This window comes from Fukomys damarensis, unplaced genomic scaffold, assembly GCF_012274545.1.
Source record: "Fukomys damarensis isolate Sample0158 unplaced genomic scaffold, DMR_v1.0_HiC HiC_scaffold_20, whole genome shotgun sequence".
Classification (NCBI taxonomy): Eukaryota; Metazoa; Chordata; class Mammalia; order Rodentia; family Bathyergidae; genus Fukomys; species Fukomys damarensis.
Genome location: NW_022900932.1, coordinates 14,717,314 through 14,741,133, shown reverse-complemented (window position 1 = coordinate 14,741,133; position 23,820 = coordinate 14,717,314). Strand labels below are relative to the sequence as shown.

Below are 23,820 nucleotides of genomic sequence, written 5' to 3'. Positions count from 1 at the left end.
ATATATATATATATATAGGCAAGGGGATGAGATTATATATACATATATATAATCTCTCTCTTCTTGAATTCTTGGCAAATGGTTAGTCCTGTGGTTAGGAGTGAAGACAGAGGGTAGAGTTGGAAAGGAAGTTAACGAAGAGTGCATACCGCTTTCGGCTTCTGCAAAACGACAAGAAAAGAATTTAAAATCAAACAATTTGATAATAAATTGACTGACACCAAAAGGAAAGAAGGAATAAAACCTTTGTTTCAAGTCTTTTAAAGGATGCATGTGAAAACAAGGTTTTTCCGCAAAGCATGAAAACGTTATCATGGGGTGAAACCAACAACAAAGGAGGTAGTTAAACACAGGTTGAAGGCAAGAGGGTGGGAAGGAGAAGTAGGTGCCTCTGAAATTTAACACCTAGTCAGTTATAAAATGTGAGTGGAGAAGAAATGGGAACTTAGTAAGTGCAGAAAAAAACATTAACATTGTTTTCTCAGAAAAGTTCAAAAAGTTATTTATTTTTAGTAAGTATTATATCTGATAAATCCTGCATTTTCTCAGGGGCATGATCCACATTCCCTCAAATACACCTTTTTCCACAAGAACCAATGTGCTTCCACACTGAGACCAAGCCACATTTGAGAATTAAAGCTGGCAATTGCACACAGAAAGCTAAAAGAAAGCCCAACAATTTCTTTCCCTCTTTTTTTCTAAGAAAAGAAAAATCTGAAAACTGTATCTACAAATATGGCTTTGTTGAAAACATCTCAGATTTGTGAATCGGTGATAAAGCTCATCACAGAAAAGATGTTGTCTACAGACAGTGTAGTGAGTTTGTTTTCTTAGAACAGTGACAGTGGACCCATGCTGAGCCATTAACTGTATTTCCCTCTCTTTCCCTGTGACAAAAAGGTGGCAAAGGGGAGACCACTGGTCAGGGTTTTGGTGCAGATACTTGCCACAAAATTACCCCACAATGGGTCACCTACTATTTAGCATTAGTGTCACCTACCTCACAAAACAAAGTCTCTTTAGAGATGTGCAAAAGTGATAGAGAAGACAGTTTACACAAGGATTTACTGATTTGGCAACACAAAGAATATCATCTGCAAAAATCCAAATTACAAAGTTCCCCACCCAGACACAGGTGAGGAATGGCAAAAAAAAAAGGTAAATAAACTGTAACCCTAGAGAAGTCCCCCCTTATCGGTTGAACAGCAAATAGCCAGGACTCTCTCAGCTTTTTGCAAACAATATTCTTCACTTTGTTCACATGGAAAAGGAAAATGTATACTTATATACCTATTTGTTAACTGCTATGGCTATGGTCTACACGTGGCCACCGAATCTACCATTGCACCATCCTTTTGGTTGATTGGGATTTCAAAGCAGCTTAGCATTTGATCAGATTGACTTTGTGTGCAATCTGATCTGGTGGGCAAGGTAAGAGCAAACACTGGATTGACTTGGTCACAATCCAGTGTTTTGGGTGGGTTGGTTGGTTGGTTGGTTTTGTTGTCATAGACACAAGCTGTCCAACTGGAAGTCTGTCTTTATCGGCTCATTCACCCAGATAATGAAAACTCCTTAAATGGTGATAGCAGGAAACTTCTTGCCCTGTATTCTGCTCAGCTAAGAAGGTGGGTGTCAGGGGTTGTCTGAACTCTAAGCGCATTGATCTGCGGGAACAAATGATATTCTAGGGAAGGAATAGACTGCACGTATCATTTCCAAAAACAAAAGCTGGAGTGTGTCTCAAATAGCTCTCTTTCTTCCCAAGCTATTGATAAAAACTGGGGAGCAAAGAATCATCTCTGTTTTATCTATAACATACACAGTTCTCCATCAAAAACAGTCCCCCTTAACACTTCTTTCAGTGGTGAACCCTCATATTGACTGGGGAATTATCTATTTCAACCAGACTCCCTCGCTCATCAGTCTGATGTGCACATAATTAGGAACAAAATAAATAAATAAAGAGAGCTCCTGCCTGTGAGTTTGGCTCTCCTGGCTAATTTACATGAATCTGAGATTCTGCCACCTGGATTTCGGCGGCACCAGGAGAAGCACATATGGTGCACAATAGGCTGCTTGTAATTTGGCTATCAAGAGAGCTGGTATCTCCCACCATGGCTCTACAGCAGGCCCAATGTAAAGGAGGCCAGAGCCCACCTGCTTTTTGCTTGCAGCAGTACAAAGGGGTTGCAAGACAGGGTCTGTTATAGGTTCAGTACTTAGAGTACAAAAAGCTCAGGTTAGCACGAAAGGGTAGAGATACTTGAGCAGCCAATTCCTCTTCTCTGGGGAATCTTCTCTGAATGCCCAGTGGGGATTGAGATTTCAGGCTGTTCTGGGACAGAGGCTGCCATGTCTGGTTGAGCATGCCTTAAAATGTACCCTAGGGTCAGAGAGATGTTGCACCCAGTTCCAAGCAAATAAATCATGTGCAAAACAGGGAAAGCGGACTGAATATTTCCACAATGCACTTTCCCATCATAAATGTCAACAGGCCACTGAGTCACAGCAAACTTACTTACCGGCTCTCTCGGTTGGCGGACTTGTACTCAATGGCTATCATTAGGAGCTTGAGCTTCACAAAACACAGCCTGCAAATGAGATGGAGAAGCCTCCCAGTCAGTGCTTCTGGTCGAACAGTCACATAATGAACACTGTTACAACCTTTCGGTCTCCTGCCGAGGGAATCTTCATTCTACCAACCCCGTGCCAAGGGGTGTGAGGGGGGCACCTCCCAGTCTTCCCCATTAAATCTGCTTTCTCACAAATGACAAGGTGCTGGATGTTCAGAGTGTAAATTGCACTAAGGTCTGAATGTCTAGACACAGACCCCAAGCAGGGATTTGTGCCTAGGGATTTACACGGGGCCAGATTCATTAGTTACTCAGTCAGGTAGTAAAACGTTAACTACAGGGGGAGGGAGAGATTTGGAGCAGCTGGACCTGTTATTTGGATTCCATTTCTGTCTTTGGTACAAACAGCTCATGTTGTTGTTCAGAGCAGACCCCCGTGTGCTTGGAATGGTGGTAATAATTAGACTCTGTGTAAGTGCCCAGCACATGACTATGACTTTGTCACTCCTGGCTCCATCCAAACTATCTCTCCTCATCTGCCTGATGCTCTCCACTGCGGGTCAGACTGTTTGGAGGCCAGCTTGCTCCTGTCTCCCTGCCATCATTATGCCCAGCCCCCACCCACACGGCCTTCTCTCCTCCTGACCATCCTCCCTGGCCATGTCACGTCTTCCAAGCAGTAGGTCTGCTCCAGCTCCTGCTACTCTCTGATTCTTATTCTCATACCTCCTCCAAGACCTGGCCTGGAGCCGCATCATTTAGCCCTCAGCCAACTTCACCTTGGCTATGGTTGCTTCTTATTGTTTCTCGTTTCCTGTGTCTGTCTTTTCCCCTCTTCAAGGAGAACAACTGCTTTAAGAGTTTTAGACTTGTTTGAATTCCCAAAGTATATAGTGAATGAATCCATCCATACAGAGAAGCTCAATTAACAAATGATTTCTACTTACTAGGATTCAATTCCAAGAAAAGAACAAGTACAGTAAAATACTTATGCATAAAGATGTTCAAGGTAGTGTTATTTATAAAGAGTATAAAAATCTAAAGCAACCTGGTAAATTGGTAATATGGTAAAAAAGCAATGGTAATATGGTATTAGCATTCAAAGTGATTTTTTGCAGAATATTTCAAGATATAAATAACAAATATAACAAGATACAAACATGTAAATATCATGATACAATATAATAAAACATATATTTATATATTGGTAGAAATAAAAGCTCACACAAAAAGGAATCATGTACATCATATGTTATAAGTTCTTTTAGCGAACTTATATCTTAAGGACTATTTGGATAATGAAACATTGCTTAACTGATACATTGAAAAATGAACATGTGGTTATTTAGTTCCAGCACTGAAAGGGCAATAAGATACTGCATGAAAGGGCACTATCTTCCTTGATGGCCCCACTTGTTTCTCAAGACCTCCCTATGAGAGAGAGAGAGAGAGAGAGAGAGAGAGCGAGAGAGAGCGCACTCCAGTTTTTCAGACTTCTATTGAGAGCTCTGTTGTACAGGCAGTAAAACTAAGGCTTAGAAAACCCAAATAATTTGACCAATAGTTAGATATTAGGTTTGTAGCCAGTGTCTGGCAGGATATACAACATCTTTGTCCCCAACAAAGCCTGTTTTGCATTGGGAGAGATAGAGAATCTGCAAATATACAACTGAGTAAATAACACATTCCCAAATAATGATAAATGATATGCGTAAAATAAAACAACTGGAGAAGATAAAGAGCAATAGGAAAAGGAATGTGTCACCTATGACAGTCCAGGAGGACCATTCAAAGGATGCAGAGGGTACTAGAGCATGACGAGAAAGGAATGAGAAGATATAGAGAAAGAGTCTAGGGCAGTGGTGGTGAACCTATAGCCCACATGCAGCAGAAAAAGGTTTACCATTCATTACTGGTCTATGGAGTAGAAACAGTAAATGCAAAGGGCCTGAGGCAGGAAAATGCTCCAGGTATTTGAGAAGGAGCAATGAAACCAGCAAGGGTGGAGCTGAGAGAGCAAAGTTGAGAGTGATAGTGGGTAGGTCCAAGAGCAAGACGGGGGCCAAAATCATGAGGATTTTTCTTACCATAGCGAGGAGTCTACAGCTTATTCCAAGCGAATGGAATGGCTTGGTCTTTGGCTGCTCTTAAATGGAGAAGCCACAGAACCAGAGAGGCTCTACTTGGAGATATACTGCTAGCAAAGGAGGTACTGGTGAAGGCCTGGTGCTTTCCAGAGGGAAATGAGACCAATTGCTCATTACTATGTGTGAGATCCTGATTCCCAGGCACTGCCTTTAACAGTCAGATTTCAAAGGACCACATCTGTGCAGGCATGTCTCTACTTTCCCAGTGACCTGCAGGTTTCCTGACTTCTGCCAGCAGACTCTAATGACCTGGGCTTTGGGCTGATTATGCAGCTTGTTGAAACACCAACACACATATCCAACCACAGCAGGGAAAATGCCCTTCTTAATTTATGCCCCATAGCATTCCATTAACATGCACCCTTTATGGGGCTGTTACTTCTGGAACCTAAATTGTTTAAAGCATCAGATAGCTTATGCCGTGTTTATTGAACCAAATCACCAGATTAAGTAGCCACTACCTAATGTAAATAGTAGTCAAGTGCCAAAAAAAAATCAAGTAGAAAGTTGATGTTAACTTAGCATGGATCATGAGGTCAATTTGCTGATATCCTATGAGTAACAACCATTTTAGTTTGGAACCCTCATAGCTCATGAGATCAAAGATCTTAACTGCTTTCTTGAACCTAAGAAAGGGGGAAAGTAGCCCACAGTAATGGTGAGTTATTTCTTCCATGTTACTACAATACCAATTACCCACTGAATAGAATAAAAAAGAAAAAAAAAGAGCCTCTTAATGCAGGAAAGTCAATAAAATCTATACAGTTTTGTATATATTCCTTAACCTTGTAAAGGATGGACCAGTAAATCTCTTCATCTTCTACCAGTTTTTAAACCCATAATTTACGAACTTTAAAATCCTTACCTAAAAGGACTCTACACTGCTTTATAGAGGCCTTTTTTTTTAAGGAACTCTTCGATGCAAAATAACCTGTTGCTCACTGGCCTAAGGAGGGATAGGAGAGGGACAGTGATGGAACAGTGAATATAAGCAAATGGGGCCATTCTAGAGATTCCCAGACTCTGGTCCTTCCAAATCAGCTCATCCTGCCCTTCTTTGTTTTTTTAATTCATCAAGTTTATGGGTACATTTTAGGTATACAATATGATGACATCCATCATCGGGAATTTGTACCTTTACATGTTACATCTTGGTTCTCATTTTTTCTCCATTCCCCTGCCCTCCCTTCAACCCCACCACCCCTCCCTATTTACAAAGACTTTGTTTCCATTTTTTCCTTTTCTCATATTTATTCCCTTCCCTTCTTCCCTTTCTCCTACCCTCCCACTCCCCCCCCCTTTTCCTTCCCCTTTGGACCTTTTCTTCCTACTTCACTTTATCTATTATACATTTTGATCCTCATTTACACTTTCAGTTTCTCACACCAGGGAAACTGTTTGGTATTTTTATATGTAAGACAAGCTGAAGTCCAAAGAGGGCAAAGCAACTGGCTCAAAATCAGTTGTCTTTTACATACAAAAGCCGAAAGAGGACATCAAGTCCCAGTGCAGTGTACTCCACAGATATGTCTCATAAGAACAGAAAAAATGGAATGGTGGTCCCGACCACATGGTGCATGCAAACATGTTTTTTTAATTAGCATAGTTGCTTTTTCACAACTAGAAATAGATACCAACTGTTGGTTTCAAATAAAAACTTGCTCTTTTGACTTCCTTGAAAAACCAGATATGGCCACACTGGAAACACAGCCCATCTGGCTAAAAGAGACTGGATCTATGAAGCACTCGCTTGCACCTCAGAGGAAGCAAGTATTCTCCAAGGTGCACACCGCCCCCACTCTCTGACTGTCACTCTTCATTCTTCGTTGCAAACTGCCTGTGACCTACAGCCTTCTACGTTTTTAATCTACGCTCCAGTAGGCATCCTCTGTAATTGGCAAAATGCATGGAAGGATAAACCAGGATTCAGACTGGAAGCAGAACTATAGCTCCCCAGAAGTGTTCAAGTCACACTTTTTCCTTTTCGTTAGATCCTGAGTGAGGCAGCAGCAGAGACGTGGCCTCTGGTAGGGGGTCCGATAGGGAAGAATGTATTGAGGCTGGTGTGGTCATCGCTTCACTTCCCTCTAGACTAAGCTTCTCTAGCATAGGACGTAGGCTTTGCAACACCCCCCACACACACACCCCTGGGCATTTTGTAAATTGTAGTGAGAATGCTGCTAATAAAGGCTAAATAAGCAAATGCATGCACAAAGGGCAGCAGATCCTCATGAGAGGATAGAGTGATGGAGAAGAGGCAAAGTAAAAAAACTAAGAACATCAAGAGGGAGTAGGAGAAGCAGGGATAGGATTTTGAAATAAGAAGCTTCTTAACTTGTCTTGTTTGTTAGAAGCAAACATACTGGAAAAAAATGACAGAGAGGGAAATAATGGTCATTATGTGTTCCGGGAATCTAATTTTTGCCTAAATCCCTTATCCAAGATCCAAACCCAATTCTAAGAGACAGACAGAAATTAATCCTTGGGATCTTCTAGAGATCCTACTACATGGGTCCATACCCAATAATACTTCTTCAGGCTACCCAGAATTGCTATCCTGTGATTAAATACGTACTTGTATCATTCAACACCTTTGGGGGGACAAGGCAGACAGAGCATTAGCCATGAAATCTTTACAATTACTTCTACGGCTTCCCTCAGCCTATGGTGTTCCAATGTACATAGCAACAGGGTGGAATCAGGAAGCAGGATCAGGATAAGGTAAAGAATGAGGAAAAGGCAAGAAGCACTTCACAATGCGATAAATGGATAAAATCAGCCATAAGTTAGCAAGAATTTAATGCTTGGTTCCTAAAATAAAATGTCCCAATATGTCCGATGCGGGAAGTTGTCATTGGTTACAAAAAATAATTACAGGGGAATAGAAATGACTTATTTTTTCAAGGAAAATGCCACTTGTCACAAAAAGGTCTTAAACCAGCAATCTGCAATGAAACTGTTGTAATAACAAGTTAGATTGCTTTCCAGATAATTATTAAGTAGAGGTCTACCAAATTTCACAATGACATTATATAAAGCCTTTTTTTTTTTTTTTTTACTGCCAGCATCATCTGTTAACTATAGTAGTTTCAACCCAGATGTTCCTGAACAAAGGCTCTTAAGAATTAGAGTCCAACTGTTTCTACCTACCCAGAGGGAAATAAATTGTTCTTGCCATTAAATCAGCCCCCTTGACTGGAAAGATTACTTGCTGGTGTGAATTTAAACATGAAACCTGCCACAGAGTTTGCACCTCCTAATGTGCCCAGGAAGAGTCTACAGAGATGGCATCCAGAGCACTGAAGATGACTCACCCTCTGAGGCAGGTGGGTGAGAACAGAAGCAGCAGCTCCCATCATGCCCCCTGAACACCAGCCCCTCTCCAGCCACCCAGCAGCCCCTGGGAACGTCAGGCCCACACGTGTGATCAGAAGAGATGTGCCATAAAGTCTGCACTTTGGTCTTTAGAATCAAGGGACTACAATGGAAAATATCTGCATTTCGGAGTTCTGATTTGAAATGGTACCTTCCTGAGAGGAAAACATCAAGTTAAAGAAACTGTTTTGAAACCACGAGGATTTGTATGACTCTACACCAAGAAAACAATGTGAATTTAAATGTTTATGGAGATGTTGTTAAACTCCATCTTTCATACCCTTGGTAAAGACTGAGTGGGAAAGTTTTAGAATACCCTTACTCTCAAGCAGACACACACACACACCTGTGCTCAGTATCTCTTCCAACACACCTAAGAGGCTTGAATTTAAAAATAACTACATTCTTTGCTACGAGTAATTAGCATTTGCCTGAAGTGTGAAGAAATGTATTTTTGCTATTATTATTAATTGGATACATGCAGTGTAAGAGAAAACTGCATGCTTCGTCTAGCATTCACCCCAGTTCCAAATGAACTCCCTGCTGAACCTTCTGTCAAGAATTCTGGACCTGTCCCTGTGCCACTAACCTGCCACTGAGCATTGCATTAGGTTTTATCATCATTGGTTGATTCACTAGCACAGAGAAGGATTACTGGCCACCTTCTTGGTGCCTAGAGTAGAAACAATCATCAATATTAATACTTGTATCTCTGTTCATATATGTTCAAGTCTATTTATAAAACTCCCTAAATGGATGGATAGAGCCAGTTATATCAGAGGAAAAATGTTTTTTTTTAAAGACCATATTTGAATCTCTATATAAATTTTCTTAAAATGCTAATTTTTGCAGCCAGGCTAAAGAAATCCACTGTATAACATTTGAGTTTACCTGATTTCTTTTGGTTCCACATTAAAATATGGATATCTTTTTTGAAAAAGTAATGTTTCCCCCAAATTCAAGTTAAATTCGTTATTGTTTTCATTTGGGCAAGAGACTCAGCTCTCTCTGGTACTCTTTTAAAAAGTTTCCTCCTACAGCTTCTTTGAAAGATCAGTCTAGGCAGAAAGACAAAGAGTAAGAGAGTGTTTTTCTGAATTCTAGGGGCGCTGACTGCAGGGAGGTAGGTGAGGGATGGGGACATCCCTCCTCCAACTGTGAGTCTGCAGCCCACACAGTAGCAGCCACACAGGGCCTGGGGACAGAACTGCTGCCCTTCAGCACAGCAGAGGAAGATCCAATTGGAGTTCCCCAAGTTACCCAGACATTAAATACTCCACATCAAATCTGAATTTTAACTGCTCCATCAGCTGCAGAGGGACAGAGAGACACATCATATTTTAAATACATCTTTTGTCCTAATCCCCTCTGAGCTGTAAAACCTGATACAATTAAGCTTTTATATTTTGCAAGTGATGAATGACTGACTAATAGGCTCACTGTGAGACTCAGAACCTGGAACATGATGTTCTTGCCACAGCCCAGCTGCTGAAGCCCTGGCTTCCTACACCTCCTCCTCCCTCCTCTCTTCTCTGCCCTTGGGCTCCTACCTGAGGCAGGGATGTGTGTCCTGCTCTCTTGCCAGTTCTCAAGATAAAAACACTCTCACTGTTTCCCTCCAAAGCATCACAGCTCAATATGTAGCTGACGTGTCTCTTTCTCCCTTCTAAAGGAAAGAAGGGGGTGAAACCAAATTGCGCTAATTGGAAAACCTCAGAGACCTGGAAGTTTGGAGAGTTCTGTGGGGTACTGTGCAGGCTGGCCTTCCATCCCAGTTCTACACTGCTTAGAAAACCAGCTTCCTTCTTTTCCCCTTATCTGAATCTGAGCTCCTTCTGAAGCACAGAACAAATAGCATCATCTCTTCCAGGAAGCCTCCCTCGTCATTCCCAGCCTGAAGCACCTTTCCCTTCAGCCCTCAGTATTGCTACTCCAGTTGGGTATATCCACCAAGCACTTAGGGACACCCATGACTCCCTAAGCACGGGGATTCTTCCTCTTAGCCAGAAGGCAAACTATGAAGGTAGCCACTGCAGGGAAACTGTGTCCTTTACTTGGCATTTTTATGAGTACTGTCATTCATCTTTCCTCGTGCACATTTTGGATCAAATCTAATTGCAGATTCCAATAGAAGTGGCACGATAGTTCATTAAATATCTGGTCCATGACTGATGGACAGGAGAATTCACAAAACAGGAAGTGTGAATTAGAAAATGACACAATGTATTTCTTTCCAGTTGCTTACATTCAATGAGGAGGGTAATGGGGTGGAGGAAAACAGAGAGGTGGGAGAAGGATATGATTAATTAGTACCCAGTGGTAAGTAATGCTACCCCCACCCCTTCAGAGCCAAGGAAACTGGAGGTATACAAGCCCAGGGTCAGTAAGGGAACTGGTGCTGTCAAGTGACAGAGTTACACACTAATCAAGTGTCTTTCCCCAAATTACATACTCACCCATTAGAGGTTTGTGACTCCTCAGCTCACACTCTGTGCATTACACAGCATCCTAGTGTGGATACTGCTCAAACACAACCTTTTAGGAGAAAAAGGGCATCCCAGCCATGCCCATCTTCTTATAGGTGGTGCTGGACATCTGCACTTTCATCGTTACCAGATGAGGAAGGTAGGGAGCAAAAAGGATAGAGCAGATGGCTTGCTAGTGTCCAAATAACAGTGGATAGCACTCTCTTTTCTTCACATCCCAAAGCTTCACTGTCTTGATTTTACTGCCACAAAGACTGAGGGGCAAGCCAGCTACATAAAAACCAAAGTCTACTCAGGAGCTGCTGGCCTTTAAAAAGAATATCTTACAGGCAGCTTAGGGAAGGCATGGACCACGTCCACCATGATCTTCAACAAGGCCATGAGATGACATTGGGGTTTGCACCCTCAGCTGCCCTTGCTCCTCCTGAACTTATCCCTATTTAGCACTTATTTGTTTTTCCCAACCAGAAACTTCTTTGCTTATTCCCAGTGGAGACTTGAGTGTAGGCACTAAAGGACTCACCACCCCCATTTCTTTTTTTTTTCCTTGCAATAATCCGGATTAGGCATGGGGAATCAGTCAGTGGTTTGCTTGGCATGGCACAGTTCAGACTCATTCTTCTGACCCAGGGATAGCAGAATACCCCACATGAAGGAGTAAGGATGGGAAGGAAGCTCCCACCAAGGCCCCATTCTTAGTATGAGCTTGGAAACTGTGTGCCCCAATGATTCTGTTATTTGATGACTGGGCCGGAAGTGGGAAGCAAGAAGAGGATGTTCCAGAGTGGGGTGGAACATTGGGATATGACAGGAACACAGGGGTTTCCAGTCTCACACTTTGAGTCAGAATCTCCTGGCTTGCTGAGAGAGCGGGACGGGGCACGGAGAGAGATTTTCTAGGTCTAGTCCCATATCTTCTTGGCGTCTGGAAATGAAGCCTAAATACGGCTCCATTTAATAAACTCCCCAGGAGATGCATAATGAGACCAGATTTCAACTAACACCTACTCCAAGCTGCTCCCAATTGCACCAGACCCCAGCACGAGAAACCTGGTAACTCTTATTTCAGTTGCCATTGGGATGGGTGCCTATAACCTCTAAGTCACAGTGTCCTCCTTCATAAAACAAAGACAATGAGATGAACATAAATACCATGGGATTGTTGTGAGGATACATGAGAAAATGTAGATGAAAGATTTTTGTGATTTTGAATTTTTTCTAAATGCCTTTCTGGTTGGGGAACAACACCATGTCTTCTGGTCTGATGTGGATGAAAATAGTGCTGAGAAATCAGAATATAAAGGAGATTCAAGTCACACCCTGGGCAGGAGAGTTAGGCTGTGATTGAAATTTTTAAGGAGCTAGCTTTGGGGGTGGCTTTTACTTCTTCCTCCAGCCCCTCCTGTTCCCTTGGGAAAAGACCTTTCATTTCATCTGCATATCTGTCCCCTTATCTACTCACAGAATGACTCTCCCAGCTTCTGAGAAAACTCCAAGCTCTCCCTGCAGAGATCCCACCCTGAAAAGTGGCATTCTGCCAACCAGGGAGAAGAGCAAATTTATTTCTTTTCATGCTTTAAGACATTATTGGCTGCATATTGTTTTAGTGCAGGGCATAATTACAGAAACTGCACTGAAAATCGGTATATTTTATCTGTGTTTTATTACACCCAGAATATTCCCCGATTCTTTTTCTTCTCCATGAACCAGTTTAAAATATATTTTGGCGTCCTTTATGTCATCTTGAAATTGAATAGCCAATTCTTACTGTAATGAAAATACTTATGCGCCAGCCTGGTGATATACAACGCTACACTCTAATTATGGCTGTGCTTTAATTAACCTGAATTGAAGAGTGTTATCATTAAACTGCTGGTAACTTTGAGTTATAGCTTTTCTTTAATTTAAAGTAGAAAACACAGATAATTAAGCCTCCAGATAATCAAATGCTTGAAGAGAGCTTCAATGTTTTGGGATGTTCCTAAATCTCATTAAATGTCCTTTCTTTATTGATTAGTTCCACCTCTGCCGTATCATTGCATTAAACGAATAATAGCGCCAAGTTGAGCACATTCTCACTCACATCCAAAGTTGGCTTTTTTTCTTTTTTCTTTTTCTTCCCGAAGCTTTACTGAACAAAGTACTACATTTTCTGACAACAATATAGGTCTGGGGGATTTTCTCCTTTGGGGGATATATTTTAAATATGAAAATCGATCAAGGAAAATACGGAAGCAGCCACTCTATCCACGAGTGCCTGGCTCTGGAGGTGACACTGAAGGGCAGTGAAGTCTCACAGTGCCCAGTGGGCCAGACAAGCCACAGGGCCAGGCCTGAGATTCTGACACAAATCTAGTGTAAGATGGCAAGTGGGAGCCACAAAGAATTGGTAGAAATGCAGGTCCTGTGTGTCCACATCACATTTCCAAGAGAGGCTAGGAATCTCATTTTTATGTGAATATCACTGTTTTGAAATAAATAGCCTTTAAAGAAATTAGAGACTGTAAGGTATCCATGTGAGTCCACGTAGGTGTCCCCACTGGAGCCTCTAGGGGGAGCAGTCCTCACCCTTTGGGTTAGTTCTACAATGGCCTGACTCAGTTTCCAGAGAAGAGTGACAAAGCAGGAAGAGCCAGGTAGCTTTTGGAGAAGTGCTCGTGTAAGACACAAACATTAGTCAAGCCAAGGAAACTCAATAACCAAAAGGGGGGCTTTACTCCACCCCTGCCAACACCCCAATACCATAAGACACACCCACCCTGGCCTCCAAACGCCCCACACTCCACGTGAGAGGCTTCAACTACCTACTTATGAAGCCAGCTTCTGCTCTAAGTGCTGACTTCTCCTGGGCTTTCTACCCCAGGCAGGTTGAGCACCAAGGAGAAGATCCCCTGGGTCAGCTGCAGAGTCCCAGGCTCCAGTGCCTCTGAGCAGTTAACTTCTTCTCATGGCAGAAAGAGAAATGGCCCTCAAAGAAAGGAGCACTGAAGTTACAACAGGGCATCCATTTTCAGAAAATAACTCCTTCCAAATCAATTACCTATTCACTTTTCCAGTCCATTTAGCATTTAAACTTTCGCTTAGAGACAGGGTGAGAAATTTCAGCAAACAGCCAAACCATTTCAGAGTGCTCAGGGCCTGGGCCCAGGGACTGGCAAAGTGCACCTGCTGTGTTCCCTTCCAGAGTCTCCAGGTAAACAGGAAGCCCCCCCGTGGACTTCACCCCCTCCCTGCCACACACAGAACAGAGTTGGATGATGCAGCTGAGCCCAGCAGCCGCACCTTCCTCTCCTTTATCGGAAAGGGTGTTTAGTTTTGTTTCTGTGCCTTCAGTCCTCCCTTGACAGAAGGTGTGTTTGATTTGTAAGTAGGCAGGGAGGAAAATAAAATGGCTTTTCTTTCTCAGCCCAGTGGAGTCTCACAGCCCCCTGATTATTCCCTGGTTTTATCAGTGAGACAGAGATTTATGGAACTGGGCTGAGGTGTCAAAGGATCAGGTGTGGTGGTCTATCACTCCCAAGGAGTTTGTGTTCTCATAGGAATGAAGTCGCCCTTTGACGTGAACCCAATACCTAAAATCGTAAGTGGGGAATCTGAGGGATCCTCACGCCTCATGGTGGATACCCGGAACCCCTGAGGTTGGGTCATCCTCCCATCCATGATCTCTTATTCTTCCTGGAGGGGCCATGACAGGCTGCCTATGCCCTGATCCTTCCTGCTGATCCAGGAAAAGGAGAAACCAAACCTTGTTCTCATTATAACAAGGCAGTCATCCATACGGGGCTAAATTGCTGAGGACTTTTTCAAGGCCTTCTGCTGTACATTTGGTTCCACATTTCCTCGGTAAATTGTAAAACTACTTAAATGGCTTTATTTCAGTAGCTTCTCCTGATGTTGCTATGATCTGATTTAATTAGAAGACAATTAAAACTCCTTTATCCAGGGACTGGCAAGATTTGTTTTTTCCCCTATTGAATCAGAAAGAGGCTGAGAGTGTAGCTCAGTGGTACAGCATACACTTAGGATGCAAAAGGTCCTGGATTCCCCTCTTTGTACCAAAATAATAAAATAAAATAAAAGTCAGATATAGATGGTTTTTTGCCCTCCTTCTTCATACACATGCCTACATTATAGGAGTGTAATTCAAGATACACAGGCCAACTGTAGTTCATAATGTAGTGTAAATGATGGATCCAAACTCAAGATTCTCAGGCCCCAAGGAAACCCAGAGGCCAATAGAAATCCCTAGGGCAGGGACTATGAAATTATCCACCTCCCTGTTCTTCATCACACAGAGATGGGTGCACAGGACACCCTCAGTGAAAGTCAAGGGTTCCAACCGTGCCAGCCAAAGGCAGGTGGCTTCCGATGAGGGGCAAAGTAACATCCCTGTAAGTCAAAGAGCATCCAGTTAACAGCCACTTACTCACAAACAGTAGGGAAGGACAGACCCACGAAGGCACTGGAGAGATATTCTGTGTACATTTCATTGGAGACTCCTTCCAGGTAGTATTTCTGCCATGTGTCTTCCTCAATCTAAGGGAAAAGAACACAGGAAGCAGGCTTAAAATACCGTCACCGTAGACTGTAAGAGGGAAACCAGAGTTACAGACTCTGGGTAGCAATTGAACGCACTGGCTAGACGATGATGACCTCACTGATAATCAGCAACCCTAATACCATGGAAGGCTCCCGCTGACCCTAAGCTCCCAGAGCCAAGGTACATCTTCTTTAGAGCAATATTCATTTTCAGTCGGTAGAGTTTCTAAAGGTCTGGAGATGTGGGCCCTCGTCCACAATAATGATGGACACGTCAACTAAAACAACTTCCCTGGAAAGCGGTTTGGCAATTGTTTTCAAAATTTGCTTTATACACAATTCCATTTTAAATACTCACAGCCAAGAAATGAGTATACTCTATATGTGCACAAAGACATGTATAAGAATATGCATATCTTGTTTATAACTCTTGAAAAATTAGAAATAACCACAGATGTTACACTTATGCAATGAAATACTGAGAATAGAAAATCATTATGAAAGTATATATCTATGTGATAATTATATATATATACATATATATATTACAAAATAATGTATACACCCCGATTCTATTTTTAAGAGGTCATTTGAATGTTTAAAAACTACAAAAAAAATCTAGAAAGCTTTATACCAAATACTAACCATTTAATTATCCCAGAATGGTAGGATATTTTTTTTTCTCGAGCTTTCTGTATGGTATGAAGGCTTTCACAATGAGTATGTATATATTACAATGAAATAGTACATTTCTACTTTGAAAAAATAAATTTTTATACCCTACCTGGAATATTACAACATGTAAAATTTGCCTGCAAAGAGATCTTGCCCTAAATTTCATTTTGGGGTGGAGTGAGGGATCTAGCTTCTCATTTCATTGAAAAGAAAATTTTGTGTTATTATCTGTTTGTTTCTTCTTTGTAAGAGAATTGTTTTTGTTGATATCTTGTACTCTGAATAACTACTTTGAAGATAACAATGCACAGTGTATTAACTATTGCTACTCTCTTATTTTGTTAAGAAGTTTTCTTTTATTTTTCATAAGATAAAAAGAAAAAAATATATATATTCTAACAAATCAGGTCCAACTGATTTTCCTAACAACCTGCTTCACGGTAGGCATTTTGGAAGGATTTTTCATTAAAATCAATCTTTAAAAACTATATATTGCCAGGCGTGGTGGCACAAACATGTAATTCGGCACTCTGGGAGGCAAGGGCAGGAGGATGCACATTCCAGCCCAGCCTAGGCAACTTAAGGAAATAGTGAGACCCTGTTTCAACATACCAAAAATAAAAGGCAGGTATGAGAGTAGAGAGTATAGCTCAGTGTAAAGGCTTTAGGTTCAATTCTCTGGATTCAATTCTCTTAGGTTCAATTCAGTGGCAGGGAATAAAATCTAGATAGTAGGTTATAGTAAGAATGATGAGCCACTCTGGGAGGTTGGGGATGTCACAGAACTCCCTGAAGGAAGAAGCTTCTTGTCCTCGGGCATCTTTGACTACACAGCCTCGCAGGTTTCATTAGCTGTAAAAGCCTGGCAAGAAAAAGATAAGCAGAGGCTGTCTAGCCAACAGGAAGTGACTCTGTGCAATTTCTTATTCTATTCCTGTGTCAAACACATCCTTCCAGTGGCTGATCGCATCTCAGATAAATGCAACATGTGGATGTGAAGGAGACATGGAAACCACAGAAAAAGGCAGAACCATCATTATTGGCACTCGCGTGTGCAAAAGCCAGGAAGAAAATAAATTTAGAAATACACTGCATGCTCCCTGCCTCCAGACTCTGTCTGCTCTGTGATCAGTCGGGGTGAGCTCATGCAGGTGGACCCCATTAGATGACACTGCTTCTAATCTACTCCCTTTATACAAATTTCAAAATAAAAAATAATTGGGGATATCATCATAATTCATCAACAAATATCACAATTTGCTTATTTGGTAAATAAGACATTATATGAAGTATTGCTAACTATAAATCCTCATAGTAGAACTTTATGGGAAAATACTGTTCCTAAAGTATGAGAATTCAACCTGTCCTTTTACCTAAGACATTTCATTTATGGTCATGTTCTGATTTAAATATTACAACTGATCTTCACAAATAATGAAAACATAAACCTTCATCTTTTTTTGTTTGTTTGTTTTGAGACTGTTCCAGGCTGGACGTGAACTCATGGGTTTTCTGCCCCAGCCTCCCAAGTACTGGAATTACAAGTGTGCACGCCATGCCCAGCTCCCTTCACCTTGTTCTTGATTATTAGTGATATTTTTCAACTAATACCGTTTTTAAATTATGGTCCATGTTTTCATGCCTCAGTGTCCTAATGGAGTTAATCTTTCAACCACATTTTAGTGTAGGTTAATCACTGATTTTTTTAAACAAGTAGAAACAAATTCTTTACAGGATAACAATATTATTCGAGTTCATTTTAAATTGATCAGGAATAGTTCCACTGATCCATTCATTCAACAAATATTTATTGACCACATTCTGTATTTAGGACTTGTCCTAGTTGAGGATTAAATCTTCTTTTAAACTGCTACTTATTTTCCTGTATTTTTCCCTTTGCTGGAACAAACAGTAGATATATCTATCTGACTAAGTACATCGGGCTTTCACTGATTTTTCCACATGTCTTTTTCTGCAACTTTGCCTGTGTAGCTAATCTGAAATGCCTGAAGACTGAAAGTCAAATAACTGGGAAAAAAATGTACAGAACATTCTGTAAAGCACAATGCCTCTTCCACCGCCATGTAAAGATGTTCCGATGGTATCTACAATGCTAGATCTAGCAACACTAAATCATCAGTACAAATGCCTGGGAGTTTAAATCCACAGTCATAACTCTCTGCTTAAGGTTTCCACATCTTTAATACTATTTTCACATCGATAGCCAACTTATTTTGGAGGTTTCTGCTGAAGGCATTCCACACAGACACACAAATTAGAAAACTACCAATTGAGTCATGCTAGCAACTTTTCAAAAGACAGGTACATGGTTGGCATGTCAAACAGACCTGCTATGGAAAACAGTGGTTCCTCAAAAAACTTAAAACAGAATTACCATATGATCAGTAATTGCACTGCTAGGTATATAACCAACAGAAATGGAAGCAGAGCCTCTAAGAGTTTATTCATAATGTGGTACGTATATACAGTAGAATACCATTCAGCCTTAAAAAGAAAGGGAAGTCTGACACGTGCTAAAACATGGATAAACCCTGAAAGCAACCTGCGAAGGGAAATAATGAAATCAGAAAATAATAAATATTTTACGATTCCACTTACTTGAGGTATCTAGCGTGGTCAAATTCAGAGAAGCAGAAAGTAGAAGAGTGGATGATGCAGGAGATCGGGGAGAGGGGAGGGGAAGTTACTGTCTAACTTATACAGATGTCAATTTTGGGGAAAAAAAGGACAGTGGTGGATAGAGGTGACAGACACACCATCATGTGGCTGCACTTGACACCACAGGACTGGACACTTAGAAATGGTTAGGTAATTAATTTGATGTTATGTGTATCTTATCACAATTAAAACTTTATTAAACCCATGGCATAGCATAGGAGCAGAAAAATGCTATTACAATCAATACAGAAATCACTTTAATCCTTAAAGGTAAGAACAACAGACGGTGCTAGAATACCTCTCTCCTCTGTCACTGCATTCCTAGAAGAGGGAAAATTTATGTAAAATATACTTCATTTTTATTTGTATATGCTTGTGATGCAGAATAATTCTGGGGAAGTAATACACATCATATATACATATATAATATAAGAGGGTGGAGGGAGTTACCATCATTATAATTCCCCTTTATAGACGATAAAACTGAGGCAAAGAGAGATTGAATAACCTGTTAAAGATCAAAACTCAATCAGGGATACAAAAAAGATCTAGAGTTCATGCTCTGAACAATCCACTACAACACCTCTTCCTGGACAGCACAGGACAGATGTGGAGGGAGGTTGCAGCAAGGGTAAGGAGGTTTTGGTGTGTGCAAGATCCTGTGGGCAGAGAGGCCAGGCCAGAAGCTCATCAAGGACTCAAAATCTTAAACTGCAAACCCCACTCCTGAGAGGACAGAAAGGACTACTACGCTCTGAGCTCAGGGGAGGGTGGTCCATACCTCCTCTCAACACATAAGGCATCATTTCTATCATATAAAATGGAACTATCCCAGCCTACAACCTCTTTCCAAAAATAGTACGTGCTGCTCCCCATGTATGCGTTGTCAATGTATTTTTTAACTGTAATGTGAAGACACACTTCCCAGCAGAACGAATGTAGGAATGGGACCAAAATGAGTTGGGGAAAGGTGCCAAAATTAATTTGCCAGCCATTCAGCAATCAAAGGCAAAGCATTTCCTGAGGCAGCAATTTATCCTCTGGCTGTCACATCAAACCCCAGCTGTTTGAGGAGAGCACCTAGCAAGGATGAGCAGGTGATGTGCTGTGGGCCCTTATTTGTCAGACACACAGAAACATCAGTGAGAAGGGGGAATTCAGCCACCGGGCTAACTTGTCTACACCTCTCTTGGTTTTATTTACCTACCTTTCATTATCTAATTTTTCAAGCAGTCTAGTTTAACCTCCCAAGCAAAATGGTTCACACCAATCCACGGGCAGACGGCTCCACCATTAAATGTCCCTTCCAACTGGAAATGGCAGTTGGCTCCATGGAAAGTCACACCTTCCTGATCCCAGAACTGCATACGTTACTGACAGTGCCTTGGTAATGACACCTTTCATTTTTTATGCTTCCTCTGATTAGAGCAAAAGTGTGTTTCCCTAATGGTAAAAGCCTAGTGAATGTGAAAAATTCAACTCTCCTGGCTGACATCTGTAATAGTGGCTATGATGTCTGTTTCCAGTAGAGTCTCAGTGACTGCTGATTATGGCCAATTTTTGCCAAGTCCATCCTTTCCTTGGGAGTCATACAACTACCTCAGAGATGATCACATATAAATCTTTAGTTAATTCAAAATAAGTACACTGTTCTAATCTAAATATATGTTACATTATGCACATTAAAAATAAAGAACTAAAAGAAAATAATAAAAACCAATGATCGTGTTAATGACTGCAATAACAAGAGATGAGTCGTAACATCCACACACTAACACTGCCCAAAACAGGCAGTAGAGGTTAGTGCACCAGCAAGCATTCATTACAGTAACTGGTTTTTCTTAATCTGTCTGAATTCTCAGTGAATAGTCTTCCTTGATAGGATGTGTTTACATCAGAGAAGTGCTTAATAGGAATTCATTAGCCACATATGAGTGAATATTTGCAGTAAGAATTATACAATGCATCATCACTGCCCTTTATGACAGTCCAAACCAGAATGCAGTGACAGGAAATGACCAACGTCATCTTAGATCCCATAAAAACCTGTTTATTCTGCCCCCCAAAGAATCAGTGCACACAGAACATGTGTAGCAAACATGGAACTTGAATTTATGTGTTGTCAGCTGACATGTGCGTGGGTTCACTAAGATGAGTGTGATCACTTCTCATTCCTCCACAACATGCTGTTACTGGGGAAAGTCAGATTGAGTTTTGCCTCTTCTCATTTCTTGCTGGAATGAGCAATATTAAAGATAACAGGGTATTAAGAGGACCTTATGGTTGACTTTCTCAGATTCCCTCCACGTGGCCTCCTGGCCAGAGTTTTGATCATAGGACATATATTTATCTCCTCCACTTTTTCTTAGCCTCTATATTCTTCTGTACAATTACAAATCCTAAAAACAACACAGAAGTAAAGAACAAAAATAATGTAAGTGAATCTTGCTGGCTGAGGTCCCAAGGGTGCCTTCACAGAGAATGGCTCCCTGGACAGCTTTCTGAGACGGAGTGAACTGGTTCTAAAGTGGAAACCAGAGGATAAAAGCAGAGGAGAATGGTGCCTTGCACCTCCCCAGAATGTACTTCTTCAGTGTGCCAAATTGTCTAACAGTGCTCTACTTCTTGGATGTAGACTCAGGTCAGCAGCCTTTTGGAGAGGCACATTGGATTTCAGTGACTCCATAACAATTTGGCATTCCATAATTATGGCCTACTTCAGGTCATATTTTCCAAAATGTGCAGAGAGGATGAAAGCATCTCAGATTTTTCCAAAGGCTTCAGAATGATGTCAATTAAACACATTATTTGAGATTTGATGGAATGCCAGATAATTGGTTGCTTCAGCACTGAATGAATAAATAAACAACTCCAAAGATTACTTTGGGAATGGACTTCAGCCAAATCTCTTACTCCCAGACAAGTGGGTTGGAGGCTATCAAATGGGATTTCTTCCATCAACCATTATGGGGGAAAAAAAACCCAACCCATATAAGGTGTTCAGAGAGAAATTTAAACAGACCACAGGAAAAGCATTAGAACATGTGCTTTCCCCACTACATTATTCCAACCCAGATTATTTCCAGAGAGACAAGAAATGCCAGCAGGGCTAAAGGCAAAGGAAGGGTTGGCAGAGTGACATGACAACTTTTAAAAAGAATAACTATTGAGAAATTGTTGGAGATAGTGTTATCTACGTGGCAGCAAGAACTTGGTACTTTTTTCAATGGGTAAGGTTTTTTCCTACCCTCCCTTTTTTCTCTCCAACATAAAAGCCATTTCTGCTTTAGAGATGTCAAACTCTTTTAAAGATTGGCCTATTCACGTCTGCCTAAATAAGAATTTGGTTTCACAGTCTTCCTGATAGTTAAGAATATTTTCACATGTGCTTCCATTAATAAGATTCTTAAATTATCACACATATAAAATACAGTACCTACCCTATATGGGTAGAGTGGACAGAAGTGAACACTGTCGTAGGTACCTGTCCCATACATCCACAGGCCAGTCTGGCATGGCATCCAGGGCTTCCAGGGTAGCCCCTCCTAACCCATTCGAGAAGGTCAGGGTTTTGCTTTTATTTTTATATCCATGATGCTGTAGACTAAAACTTTTGCAAAATGTAATCAAAGTGAATTACCAAAAAAAAAAAAATGAAAAGACAAGACATGCAAAACACAAGCAAAAATTTTGTATCATTTCATTCAAATGACATAAAATTAATCCATCAAGGTCCTATAAGAGTTTGTAAGCATGTATTCTCATTTTCTAAGCATTTATCTCCTTTTGGGTCAGTAATAACACGCTCACCATTGGCAGACCATGCACCACATCTATCTTACAAATCTTACATCCTGCCATTTCTCCTAAGAGTCAGAAAGGTACAATTATCTTCAACTAAGATTTCACAAGGGAAACTTCACAGAACTCATTAGGTGTTAGCTGAACAAAAGAGGATGAGGAGGGGATTCTCATTAGAAGGTAGGTTATTTTGAAGGAAGAGATTTTTATTTGAATCTCTTTTGCCTGCGACAGTGTATAGTACATAGTTCACTAACAATTCTGAAAGAAATAAATTTGAAGATCACTGGGTTTAACAAAGCAAACTGAGTTATAAGTTTAGTTTCATCTTATTTTACTTCTTAGAGTAATGCTCCTTAGAATATTTAATATGCTAATATAAATTGTAAATCTCCAAGGGGATACACAGTATATTAGTCACAGAATCCTTTGTTTCATGGATATGGTTAATACTAATCTAAAAGCTTCTTCTCCCTGGTGTCTTTGTCTTCCTTGACTTTTTGTCCCATGTATATCTTTCTATGGCCATTTTCAGCCATCAAAATCCAATCTCTCCTAGAAAGTTTGAACTGCATGGCAACACCCCCATGAGGCCTTCCCTCATCTGTCTAATGTGACATATTTTACCTGGCTTTAATGGAGATAGTGATTGTATCCACCCATGAGCAGGCTGAGGGTCTGAGGACCAAATGAGGGGGTCACTAAAGAATGTTCAGGAGAGTAGCTGGCTCAGGATATCGTAGTTAGCATTGGGTTCCATTAGAACACTTGATTCTTTAGACATCTGACCATAACAACACTAAAGAATAAATCATAGCATGAGTGCTAATTTTTAGATCCAAAATACTGCCCAAAACTCCCATGAAAAGAGTAGGGCTTTCAGAGGGTAGGGCTTTCAGAGGGTGGTTAGATCAGGAGGGCTCTCACAGAATCTATGAATAAATCCATCCTGAGATCATAATTAGGTGGTATTATTAGGAGGCAAGGGAAACTTGGGTGATGGGATTTAGTGAAGGGATGGGCCAGGAGACATGATCTTAGGGACTATATCTTGTCCCTGACCACTTTCTCTCTAGCTCTGTCTTTCATGCTCCACTTCCTGGCTGACATGAGGTGAGTAGTTTTGCTTCATTATGGCCTCATGCCACCATGTTCTATCCTACCTCAGGCCCACAGGGATAGAACCAGCAAACACTGATTGAAACTTCAAAAACCATGAGAAAAACTCTGCTAACGTGTTTTTTCAGGCATTTCATCACAGAGATGGAAAGCCTACTACCTTTATTTCATGAGTATGGTTAATACTAATCTAAAAGCTTCTTCTCCCTGGTTTCCTATGCTGGTATCTTTGTTTTCCTTGACCTTTTGTCCCACATATCTCCCTCTATGGCCATTTTCAGCCCTATCAAAATCAGCCTACTAACCACACTCTTGTCAGACTGCAAGCTCCCTAAGGGAAGGGCTCTTACTCAACTCTTCTAGAACAAGCAGCACAGTTCCTTGCAAATAAGAAATGCTCAATTCATATTTGCTGAGTTGAAC

At 41.1% G+C, this 23,820-nt stretch overlaps 1 protein-coding gene across 38 annotated transcripts in view; it reads right to left on the bottom strand.

Moving 5' to 3' along the window:
* Positions 1–23,820, bottom strand: part of Kcnma1 (potassium calcium-activated channel subfamily M alpha 1) — a 709,412-nt gene that overhangs the window by 145,516 nt on the left and 540,076 nt on the right. For 20 of the 38 annotated variants that reach the window (XM_033766495.1, XM_010607512.2, XM_033766488.1 and 17 more), the window contains 3 exons: positions 15,011–15,120; positions 2,526–2,594; positions 150–161 (listed from right to left, as the gene is read on the bottom strand). In XM_033766495.1, the coding sequence (XP_033622386.1) occupies positions 150–161; positions 2,526–2,594; positions 15,011–15,120 (191 nt within the window). The remainder of the gene's footprint in view (positions 1–149; positions 162–2,525; positions 2,595–15,010; positions 15,121–23,820) is intronic. The other 18 variants (XM_033766496.1, XM_033766497.1, XM_033766498.1 and 15 more) reach the window with 1 other exon arrangement.